General features: G+C 44.4%; 1 protein-coding gene across 1 annotated transcript in view; it reads right to left on the bottom strand.

The window, feature by feature from the left end:
• LOC126361248 (protein sneaky) overlaps positions 1-12,099 on the bottom strand; it is a 260,828-nt gene that overhangs the window by 202,350 nt on the left and 46,379 nt on the right. The window contains exon 5 of the mRNA XM_050007779.1: positions 9,112-9,321. Within this exon, the coding sequence (XP_049863736.1) occupies positions 9,112-9,321 (210 nt within the window). The remainder of the gene's footprint in view (positions 1-9,111; positions 9,322-12,099) is intronic.

The following is a 12,099-nucleotide window of genomic DNA, read 5'->3' as shown; positions in this document are numbered from 1 at the left end:
GCCATTTCGCTATCCGAGCACGACCCACAGCCAGACCACAACTTTCATATGTTGTCAACTATGTGTCAACAACCTGTACTCGTACATCCATTATGCATATTTCCGAACAGAGGACGACACTTTGCTTGAAAGTCGCTTGTCCTTTGTCGGCGGGTAAATACGATATTGCAATGCCTGTGTTATTCCAAATTACGATGCAAAGCCAAACGGTAAGGAGATCGCTCTCGATAAGCAGAAAATCCGGTTTCGAATCCCGGTCCGGCACAAATTTCCATTGTCGTCATTCCATTATACAGCTAATCGTTATCCACATTCCCAACTGCGAATATATTTAATTTATTTCATAACGGATGTAGTCGCCATTGGATACACAACGAACTGTTTCAAATCGGTTACTTCCAGGACAGCTCCGAGTCAGACGCCCTGTAGCGTGCATTCCATTGACTCCAAACCACCTCCATTTGCGACTTCAGTCGTGTCAAGCGAGAGAAGGGTGGGCGCCTGTTGCGTTTTCTGATGAAAGCTCGTTCTCCAGTTTGAGATTTTCACTCTGCAGTGGAGTGTGAGCTGATATGAAATTTCCTGGCAGATTAAAACTGTGTGCCCGACCGATACTAGAACTCGGGACCTTTGCCTTTCACGGGCAAGTGCTCTATCATCTGAGCTACCGAAGCACGACTCACGCCAGGTCCTCACAGCTCTACTTCTGCCAGTATCTCGTCTTCTACCTTCCAAACTTTACAGAAGCTCTCCTGCGAACCTTGCAGAACTAGCACTCCTGAAAGAAAGGATACTGCGGAGACATGGCTTAGCCACAGCCTGGGGGATGTTTTCAGAATGAGATTTTCACTCTGCAGCGGAGTGTGCGCTGATATGAAACTTCATGATAGTTTAAAACTGTCTACCAGACCGAGACTCGAACTCGGGACCTTTGCCTGTCGCGGGAAGTGCTCTACCATCTGAGCTACCGAAACATGACTCACGCCCGGTCCTCACAGCTTTACTTTTACCCAGGCTGTGGCTAAGCCATGCGTCCGCAGTATCCTTTCTTTCAGGAGTGCTAGTTCTGCAAGGTTCGCAGGAGAGCTTCTGTAAAGTTTGGAAGGTAGGAGACGAGATACTGGCAGAAGTAAAGCTCTGAGGACCGGGCGTAAGTCGTGCTTCGGTAGCTCAGATGGTAGAGCACTTGCTAGCGAAAGGCAAAGGTCCCTAGTTCGAGTCTCGGTTGGGCACACAGTTTTAATCTGGCAGGAAGTTTCAAAGCTCGTTCTATCTAGGTGCCAATGATGGCCGTGTGTTGATTAGATGGAGGCCAATAGATGGCCTGGAACCAACGTGTCTGCGTGCTAGACACACTGAATCCACATATGGAGTTATGATCTGGATGGCGATTTTGTATGACAGCAGGAGCGCTCTCAAGGTTATCTTACGCATCTTGATTGCGAATTTGTACGTCAGTCTGTTGGCCAAAGACCCTTTAACTGGACCTTCTAGTGCCCAAGAAACATTGCCTGGACCATCAATAACAAATGAAAACGAGTAAAAATAATGCACACGTGACATCAGTGCAGGAATTTCTTGATACATCGACAGTTCATTACACAACTCATCTGTTTGTATCCATATTCTGTAACTAAATGCCTTCTTTCTTTTCCAGACAGAGAATCTTCTCGAAGTTATTATCCAATCCTGGTCTCGACATTCACTCATTTCATGATACATGTACATTACTTCATATAGATTACATACTGATCTTTCTATTTAATGTCATGTACCTAATACGTTGCAAACATAACTTGTTAATGTTTTCACCAACCATACGTTCCCATTCAGATGATTCAAAATAACCCTTTTTTAGCGTAATACACCGAAAGTGTAGCACAGAAATGTTACGCAATTTTCGCTAAACTCTCCCTTTTTATGAGAGAAATGAATGTTACAGACGTATCTTGTGGGAAATTTAATGTAATTTTACGTGTTGTGGGAGTCGAATTAATAACATGTATGTTTTTTTTAGTTGTAGTGGGTGGAAATGGGTGTTATTGACGTTTCCCCAGAAGGGCCAAAAAATAGCTGCTTTTCAGCTCCCTCTAGCGCCGATACCGCCCACTGTTCCAAATAATTACGGACACACTATAGGTTAAAAGTTGCAAGTCACCTGTCACAACTATGAAATTATGGTTAAACAGGGTTTTCGTTTCGAATATTCTATCATATTCCTGCTTTCATAATAACACAAGTAGCTCACAAATATGTAAAGACCAAGCGTCTCTGTTGCAACAACACTGATGTGCCGTTACGTAAGATGGTTCCATTCGAAAATGCCTCTTTTCTTCAGCTGTCTCTGTAGCAATCAGTTCGCATTAGTTTACAGTACACTGTGTGCATCGGTTCATTCCATATTACATCATTATGGGACGGAAGCAGCAGACTCGAACTGAAAATCGTGCTGTAATCGTAAGTCTCCATCAGGAAGGTTGTTGTAACAAATGGTTCAAATGGCTCTGAGCACTGTGGGACTTAACATCTATGGTCATCAGTCTCCTAGAACTACTTAAACCTAACTAACCTAAGGACATCACACAACACCCAGTCATCACGAGGCAGAGAAAATCCCTGACCCCGCCGGGAATCGAACCCGGGAACCCGGGCGTGGGAAGCGAGAACTCTACCGCACGACCACGAGCTGCGGACGTTGTTGTAACATGACAATAGGAACAAACATTGGCGTAGCCAAATCTACAGTGGTGTATACATTGCAGTGATTCAAGCAAATGTTTGCAATGCAAATGTTTTGCCATCTGGTAGACTCCCAGTTTATTTATTTATTCGTATGGCTCACATGCAGTTTAAAATTACAGGTATGTAACATTAATAATACCTTATATAACATGAATACAAAATAAAATTAAAAAACTACATATAAAACTAACTAAATGTCAATATCTAGATTTCTAATCCATATAACTATATCAACAGGTTTCATGAGGTCGCTCCAACTCCCTGGTAGGAGAACAAGAGGAATTCATCGCTCATGTGCTTTATTGTCTGTTTCGGAGCCCCACTGTCACAAACCGTAGACTCTGTAGCACCTCATTTATAATGAGAGTCTGCGCATCGTCCATGCCCTGTGAGAACACTGTCCAATTTGACCCACAGTTTCCTTTCGAGTTCTATGGCAGCAGTATCACAATTATATTTTTGGAACCACTCACGCTCTTCGGGATTTTCAATAAGTAGACAGCTTTGGTTCCACACGTCTCTCACCACATTATTACTGGCATCTAGATCTTCAGCCTGCCGTTATGGTGGGCTTCTTGAACGGAGTCGATTTCGTCGTAAACTTGGTAAGTTTCCCTGTATGGGTAATTCCAGGTTCTGTAGCTTGCGGTATTCCCTAAGCAAGGCCACGCTTCTGCGGAAGGCGGGTGGATAGGCAGATTGCGGGTGGATAGATGTTGATCAGTAGAGGAAGCCACTAAATCGGTGTTGGTCGGATTGCCCAGTTATTGAACGCATAGCGTGGTTCAACTAGACGTCCGTCAAGTTGGTGTGGCAGCTATTTAGCCACACTGGGGCACAATACTCGGCTGCAGAGCAGATCAGTGCAAAAGATGATGTGCGCTAGGTATTTGCTGAAGCTTCCCATGTCATTTCACACAATTTTTGAATAATATTATTATGAGTTTTTATCTTGGCAGCAGTAGAGCTCATTTTATTACTTCTCTTCAAATCACATTCATCATCGAATGGAAACACACAGCAACAGAACGTACCAGCGTGACTTCAAACACTTTGTTACAGGAAATGTTTAAAATGTCCTCCGTTAGCGAGGATACATGCATCCACCCTCCGTCGCATGGAATCCCCTGATACGCTGATGCAGCTCTGGAGAATGGCGTATTGTATCACAGCCGTCCACAATACGAGCACGAAGTGTCTCTAACCGGGGTTGCTTAGACAAGAGATTTCAAATGCCCCCATAAATGAAAGTCAAGAGGGTTGAGATCAGGAGAGCGTGGAGGCCATGGAATTGGTCCGCCTCTACCAATCCATCGGTCACCGAATCTCGATCACTTCGACTGAAATGTGCAGGAGCTCCATCGTGCATGAACTACATGTTGTGTCGTACTTGTGAAGGCACATGTTCTAGCAGCACAGGTAGAGTGTCCCGTATGAAATCATGATAACGTGCTCCATTGAGCGTAGGTGGAAGAACACGGGGCCCAATCAAGACATCACCAGCAATGCCTGCCCAAACGTTCACAGAAAATCTGTGTTGATGACGTGATTGCACAATTGCGTACGGATTCTCGTCAGCCCACACATGTTGATTGTGAAAATTTACAATTTGATCACGTTGGAATGAAGCCTCATCCGTAAAGAGAACATTTGCACTGAAATGATGATTGACACATTATCGCATGAACCATTCGCAGAAGTGTACCCGTGGAGGCCAATCAGCTGCTGATAGTGCCTGCACACGCTGTACATGGTACGGAAACAACTGGTTCTCCCGTAGCACTCTCCATACAGTGACGTGGTCAACATCACCTTGTACAGCAGCAACTTCTTTGACACTGACATTAGGGTTATCGTCAACTGGACGAAGAATTGCCTCGTCCATTGCAGGTGTCCTCGTCGTTCTACGTCTTCCCCAGTTGCGAGTCATGTTCCGTGCTCCCTAAGACGGCGATCAATTGCTTCGAACGTCTTCCTGTCGGGACACCTTCGTTCTGGAAATCCGTCTCGATACAAACGTACCGCGCCACGGCTATTGCCCCGTGCCTGCCGGTGTGGCCGTGCGATTCTAGGCGCTTCAGTCTGGAACCGCGTGACCGCTACGGTCGCAGGTTCGAATCCTGCCTCGGGCATGGATGTGTGTGATGTCCTTAGGTTCGTTAGGTTTAATTAGTTCTAAGTTCTAGGGGACTGATGATCACAGATGTTAAGTCCCATAGTGCTCAGAGCCATTTGAACCATTTTTTTTACTGCCCCGTGCTAATCCATATATCAAATGGGCATCTGCCAACTCCGCATTTGTAAACATTGCACTGACTGCAAAACCACGTTCGTGATCAACACTAACCTGTTGATGCTACGTACTGATGTGCTTGATGCTAGTACTGTAGAGTAATGTGTCGCATGTCAACACAAGCACCGAAGTCAACATTACTTTCCTTCAATCGGGCCAACTGGCGGTGAATTGAGGAAGTACAGTACATACAGACGAAACTAAAATGAGCTCTAACATGGAAATTAATCGTTTCCGGACACATGTCCACATAACATCTTTTCTTTATTTGTGTGTGAGGAATGTTTCCTGAAAGTTTGGCCGTGTCTTTTTGTAACACCCTGTATAGGTTGAATAATAGAAGGGCTAAGGCGGAGCCCTGTGGTAGACCAGTACTTAATTTCCTCTCTTTGTTCACATTTTCTCCCAAGTAAACACGGAAATATCTATTGTTTATCATGGTGTTGATGAGAGTTGCAGTTTTTAGTTTTTTGTTTTTAGTAACTTGTATCCCACCCCTTCTCTCCAGACTATGTCATTTGCCGCGGTTAGGTCTACGAACGCGACAGATGTCTTCACATTTTCTTGGAAACCAGCCTCTATGAAAGTTGTTAGGGCCAGTACCTGGTCGCAGCAACTTCTCTGTGGCCTGAAACCCGTTACTTAGCTGGGATATGTTCCAGGATGAAGCAGCCAATTCCGTTATAGATGAGGCTCTCCAACAGTTAATAAGTACAACTCAAAATGGAAATTGGTCTGAAACTGGTGGTCCGCTGGTTTACCTGGTTTCAAAATTGCCACTATTTTTGTTCTCTTTAGTTTGTTTGGCAGTGAACTACTATCTAGGATGTTGGAGAAGAAGCAGACCAGCCATTTTTTTCACCATTACCCACGTTTATCAGAAATTTGGGGTGTATATTGTCCAGACCACGTGCTTTACCATGTTCAGATTGTTTCAAGGCCTCATCCAATTCAGTCAGTGTAAATGGTGAAGAGAAACTGGATTTGTTTGGGCACTGAGTTTTTAAAGAGGTGAGTTTTTGTTTTATTTTAGGATTATGTTGTCACGGGATGATCTGGTTATTTCAACTATATGGTTAGCGATTTGTTTACCAGAAATACCAGGTTTCTGCCCAGGTTTACTGGAGGCTCCACCAAGCTTACGCAGAAGGCTCCATGCCTTTCTACTTGAATGTCTGAAGTTTACATTTTCTACCATCTCCACCATCGTACTCTTCTACCAGTGTCAAGTCTTTGGAGGAGATGGTCTGCAATATCGCTGTCGACAGTTTCGCTATACTGTTCATAAAGCTGTTTAAAATATTCATTCCAGCCTGGTATATATTCCTTTCTGTACCCACGAGGGATAAACTTCTTGGCAGCAGTAAGAACAGCCCCGGCGAATCGAGGGTAGTTTTTAGGTTCTGGTGAAAAAAAAACCAGATATATTTATGTAGGTGGTCAGCTAAAATCCGCCAATCAGCTCTGCGGAAATCCCATCTGGGTCGTGGTACAGACCTCGCTACTGGGGCAGAGGGCCACATATCGAGGATTACTGGCCTGTACTGGCTACGTGGGAAAGTAGGTATGACCCCTCTGGTTACAGGCACTGGGTGCCCTCTGCAATCCCGGGACACAAAGCAGAGACCAGGTTGTAATCTCTTCGCCAAGCGGCCGATCTGAAAGTTTCCAAATCCTTGGCATGATGTGAAGGTATAGAATTTCATTTTTAGCCCAGTCGTTGAGTGCAATACCATAGTTCCATTGACTGTGGTGACTATTAAAATCTCCAGCATAAATCGATGGGTGGGCAGTAATTGGCAGAACATCCAGTGGCCATGGCACATTTGGTGGCTTGTAAATATTATTTATAAAGATCTCCTCCACTTGCATAGAGACATAATGGATCTCATGTTCTGTATCTGTCGCAATGAGACGAGCATGCTCCATATTGTCCCTTACGTAGGTGGCACCACCATACACACTGTGATATGTAGCACCCATAAAATCGTAGCCATGGATCCTACCTCTTCTGCGCAGGTCTTCCATAGTTTGAGCATGTATTTCCTGGATTAGAACTACGTCAATATCATTGTCTACAAGGAGTCTAGAAAATTACACACTTTTAGCTTAGCTAATATCTTCTATGTTTAAATAGTATACTCGGGTTGAAGGGCAAAGTCTTTTAATCAGTTGGTCCCGGAAAGGTCTACTTTTTAAAGCTTTTTGATTTTGGTTTGTCTGCATGTTTGTAGGCAGCAAATCCAATAACTCGTCTGGCTGCCTATTTGTTCTAGCTCATTTAGCGTTACCCGGGGTGCACGTGTAGTATTCCACTACGTATGTGAACTAGTTTACACCTAGACTCCCAGTAATCCTCTCTGTATGACTCCCAGTAACATCATACAGAGAGGATCAGTTCATGTGTGTACAGAGTAAATGTCACAGGACTCCTACTGCACATGAAATACTAAGGAAGTAAACAGTATGTGAGCAGCTGAAGCCTCTGTCTCGACAGCGCAACGACGTCTTCGTGAACAAGACTTATAGGGGTGCACAGCAGCCAAAAAGCCTTTTATTATGCAAACAAATGAGGTGGCAAACATTGAAGAAAAGAGGTTTTTCGTTACGGCTGGATCTTCTCGTGAAATTTCTCCTCCGAATACGAAAATATTTCGGTGACATCCGTCTTCATAAGGAGAAATGATCACTGTAATAAAACAAGAAAATATGAGAACTCACGTGGAAAGATTAAAGCGCTCGTTTTTCCCGCACGCCGCTCGATAGCGGGGCAGTAGGGAAATAATTTGAAGGTGGTTCGATGAATCCTCTGCCAGATTCTCAATTGTGAATAGTAGTGTAGTCATGTAGATTTAGATGTAGACATAGATATAAATGTTGTGAAAAGCCACAGTCCTATTCACTGAGGCGAGAGGCAGCCGCACAGTCTCAGGCCTCTCGTCACGATTCGCGTGGCTTCCCCATCGGAGGTTCGAATCCCCCCTCAGGCATGGGTGCGTGTTGTGTACATAGTTCTGCGTAGTCAGCGCATACACAACTTTCCCACTAGAGCGCGCCCTGCTAAGCACAACAGCGTAGGCGCAGCGCTCGTCCATCTCCACACTACGAGATGGCGCTGCCTTAGAGACGGACCAAATTCTGCTTCCGCCGATCCGCATATTAATATACAACGCAGCCAATGAGATTACTGCTAACATAGAGCCTTTTATCCTCATTGATCACACTAGCGCAGCGATAGGTGAACGTGCGAGGTATTATAACGAGTGTATGACCTTCAATTAGTCAGTCTGCATTTGTCTGCACCAGTCTGTACCAGTCTGCATTAGTCTGCACCAGTCTGTACGAGTTCTACATTTTTCTGTACCAGTCTGTAGTCAAGTTTCAGTCTGCGCCTAATAAGATTACCATATTCCTGTACCCATGAAGATATATGAATAGACACTTTGTCAAGTATCAGAGATATGTGAGAATAAGATTAACGTACCAATTCCAAAGGAACTTCAGATTGTCAATTTTAAATAGTATCCAGAACCAAGTTAAGTAAATTTATTGCTTTTTATTATTTTAATAAATGTGTGTGAAAATTAATCAAGTTCTGTTTAAAGTTGGTCACCGTCAATCTGCTACTCTAAGCGTGCAAGTGGCATTTCTATCGTCTGACCTAACGGCAGAAGATAAACACGCCACGATAAGACCACGAGACATATTGCTGACACTCGCCTAGTTCGTTAGAGCGACAAGTCAAATAATCTGATGGTGTGTGTAGCGAAGGTCTTGCAGTACGCACACCACAGTGTGTGTTGTCCTTAGCGTAAGTTAATTTAAGTTAGATTAATAGTGTGTAAGCCTAGGGACCGATGACTTCAGCAGTTTGATCCCAAAGAACTTACCACAAATTTCCAAATTTTCCTATTCACCACTTCGCATTTCACCCGACGTTTCTGCTGACTTCTGTCCGTCACGTGGCCACCTGGTGTCAACTCTACACAAACTACAGCGCTACAAAGCGCTTAGCATAACTCTTTTTTAAGAGGGTGGGTAGCATTTTGTCCGGTGACGTGAATTTGCTTAGCGACATCGACTGTTGGATGTCGTAGCAAGGTTGTTATCATAGAATGGAAGAGATCGTGTCACCTCTTCAGGGATGGCCCGCACGCTGTAGGTGACCTTGACATCCCCAGCGCCCGAGGTGAGCGCGCGGCCCGACCGCTGCAGCGCGCTGTAGCCGTCTCCCAGGCCGGCAGGCACCACGGAGCTCGCCTCGGCGCACCTGTCTCCACCCAGCGCTGCACACGTGCCGCCAACTCTGCTTGTACACGGCTGAGCCACTTTATTATTGTAGTCTTCTAATTTGATATCAATAGCAAAAGGACGGACCTGAAACAATGCTACACTGTATCACGTACACGAGGGATGCACGGAACCGAGACTCACGGGCTGCTGCAGCCCACGTTCCATGGCCTCTTCGAAAACATTTTCCCACACAAGCGGCATATCACTTGCCCACCGTGCCTCAGCCCCCCCCCCCCCCTCCTGTCTCACACATTATTTGCACTTTCTTAAGCTCAAAAATCGTGGTTGTGGAAAATATTTGCTTTTTATTTTTACCGGAACGGAACTCGAACGAGCATTTCCTTCTTATCACGAGCGGTCGCCTTATCATTTGGCTATCCGAGTGCAACTCGTGGCCAGACTCAAACTTCCTATTGTCATCAACCACATCTCTACATTTCGTGCATGTACATCCATTACATATATCCCTGTGTGGCGGGAGGGGGGGGGGGGGAGGAAATTTTACTTGAAAGTTGCTTTCCCGGTGTCGGTGGATAAATACGATACTGCAGTGCCGGTGTTTTCCGAATTACGATGTAAAGGCATGTGTGTCCTAAGGAACTTTACGTCTTGTTTCATAACGGCTGTAGACGCCGCAGTGTCTGTTCTTTCTTACATGCATGCATGTCCGAAGGAACTTTGCGTCGTAATTCGGAATAACACACTCCCTGTAATATCGTATTAATATTATATTTTTCATAATCATAAATAAAACATGAAATTAACATGAGGTTTACTTTACAGGAAACTTAATTATTTTCTCATACTTCAAATTTAATTCGAAATTGTAATCATGTTCAATCGTCTCATTGTCATTCTCTAATAATTTCAAAATATTTGTGAAAGAAATATAACGATGTATGAAATTCTTCCTCTGTAAAATATCGATTTATTATAAGGCCGCTGAAATGTGACGTCTTGTATTTCTGTTCTTCTTCGAGTCATCAGTAATTGGACTATTACAGCGCAAGTAGTTCTTATGCACTTGGCGCGAGAAGTAATTATGAAGAGGTTATGTTGTTGTCATATTGAAATGAATGGCTTGTGTCAGGATGGAGACCGATATGCAAAACTGTACTGAAATAAGACATGGTGAAATTAAAAGGAATGACGAAAATATTTGATCATGCTGTGTCCAAATTGTCAAACTTGTAAGAACCTGACCACGCCGCCTAGACAAAAGTATTGTTTTCAGCCTACTATGTTTTCAACAAGCAACATTTTCGACGAAAAGCTGCAAAAACAAGAATAGTACTTTGTTTCAATGATTATTTTGAACTTCCCTCTCACTTAAAATGCCTGCTCTGACTTAGTATTACCATTCCTAAAAAAAGTGCAGTTGAGCAACGATTAGATTTTTTTGAAGTAACAGAGAGGGTTTCGTAATACGCTGTAAAACAAATAAATTGCCTAATCTTACGAGAATAGTTTGAAAAGTTCTCGGAATCACCACGAGAGGTCAGCGCTAGAGCAACGAGTTGTTCATGTGATAATCATTGGACTGTTGCCTGCAAACACGTGCCACGCCAGTGCTCTTGGGAGACAGCTGTGGCGGTGACATGGTTCTGTTCTTCCCGTATAGTAATTTGCGAAGATCGAGATTCGGGCAGTGATTAAGTATTTCGTAAAAAAAAGAGTATGAAAGCAAAGGACGTTCATGCCGATTTCCAGAATACACTGAGGGACTCTGCTCCTACATACTCAGCTGTTGCCAAGAGGACAAATGAATTAAAATCTGGTCGGGAGAGCTTAGATGAAGATCTGCGCAGTGGTCGGCCACGATGAGTCACTACTCCAGAACTCATTGCAAAAGTGTACAAAATGGTGATGGAGGATCGCCGATTGAAAGTGTGTGAAATTGATCACGCTTGCCATATGTCATCTGAAAGGGTATATCACATTTTAACTGAAGAATTAGGAATGAAAAAATTATCTGCAAGATGGGTGCCGCGACTCTCGACGCGCGCGCCGGTTCAAATGGCTTTGAGCACTATGGGACTTAAAATCTGAAGTCATCAGTCCTCAAGAACTTAGAACTACTTAAACCTAACTAACCTAAGGACATCAAACACATCCATGCCCGCGGCAGGATTCGAACCTGTGACCGTAGCAGTCGCGCGGTTCCGGACTGAAGCGCCTAGAACCGCTCGCCGGCAGTGATGTAAGTACTTTTTTTTCTATTCCATTGCGAGACATTTTCAAACCACCCTCGTATTCCAGTGCTTCCAAGGTAATTCCTGAGAAAGAACTGTATTGTTGTAAAACTTCCTGGCAGATTAAAACTGTGTGCCCGACCGAGACTCGAACTCGGGACCTTTGCCTTTCGCGGGCAAGTGCTCTACCATCTGAGCTACCGAAGCACGACTCACGCCCGCTACTCACAGCTTTACTTCTGCCAGTATCTCGTCTCCTACCTTCCAAACTTTACAGAAGCTCTTCTGCGGGGCGCGAGTCGTGCTTCGGTAGCTCAGATGGTAGAGCACTTGCTCGCGAAAGACAAAGGTTCCGAGTTCGAGTCTCATTCGGGTACACAGTTTTAATCTGCCAGGAAGTTTCATATCAGCGCACACTCCGCTGCAGAGTGAAAATCTCATTATGGAAACATCCCCCAGGCTGTGGCTAAACCATGTCTCCGCAGTATCCTTTCTTTCAGGAGAGCTAGTTCTGCAAGGTTCGCAGGAGAGCTTCTGTAAAGTTTGGAAGGTAGGAGACGAGATACTGGCAGAAGTAAA

This window comes from Schistocerca gregaria, chromosome 1 (genome assembly GCF_023897955.1).
Source record: "Schistocerca gregaria isolate iqSchGreg1 chromosome 1, iqSchGreg1.2, whole genome shotgun sequence".
Lineage (NCBI taxonomy): Eukaryota > Metazoa > Arthropoda > Insecta > Orthoptera > Acrididae > Schistocerca > Schistocerca gregaria.
Note: the sequence above shows the minus strand (reverse complement) of the source record. Positions and strands in the feature narration are given on the sequence as shown.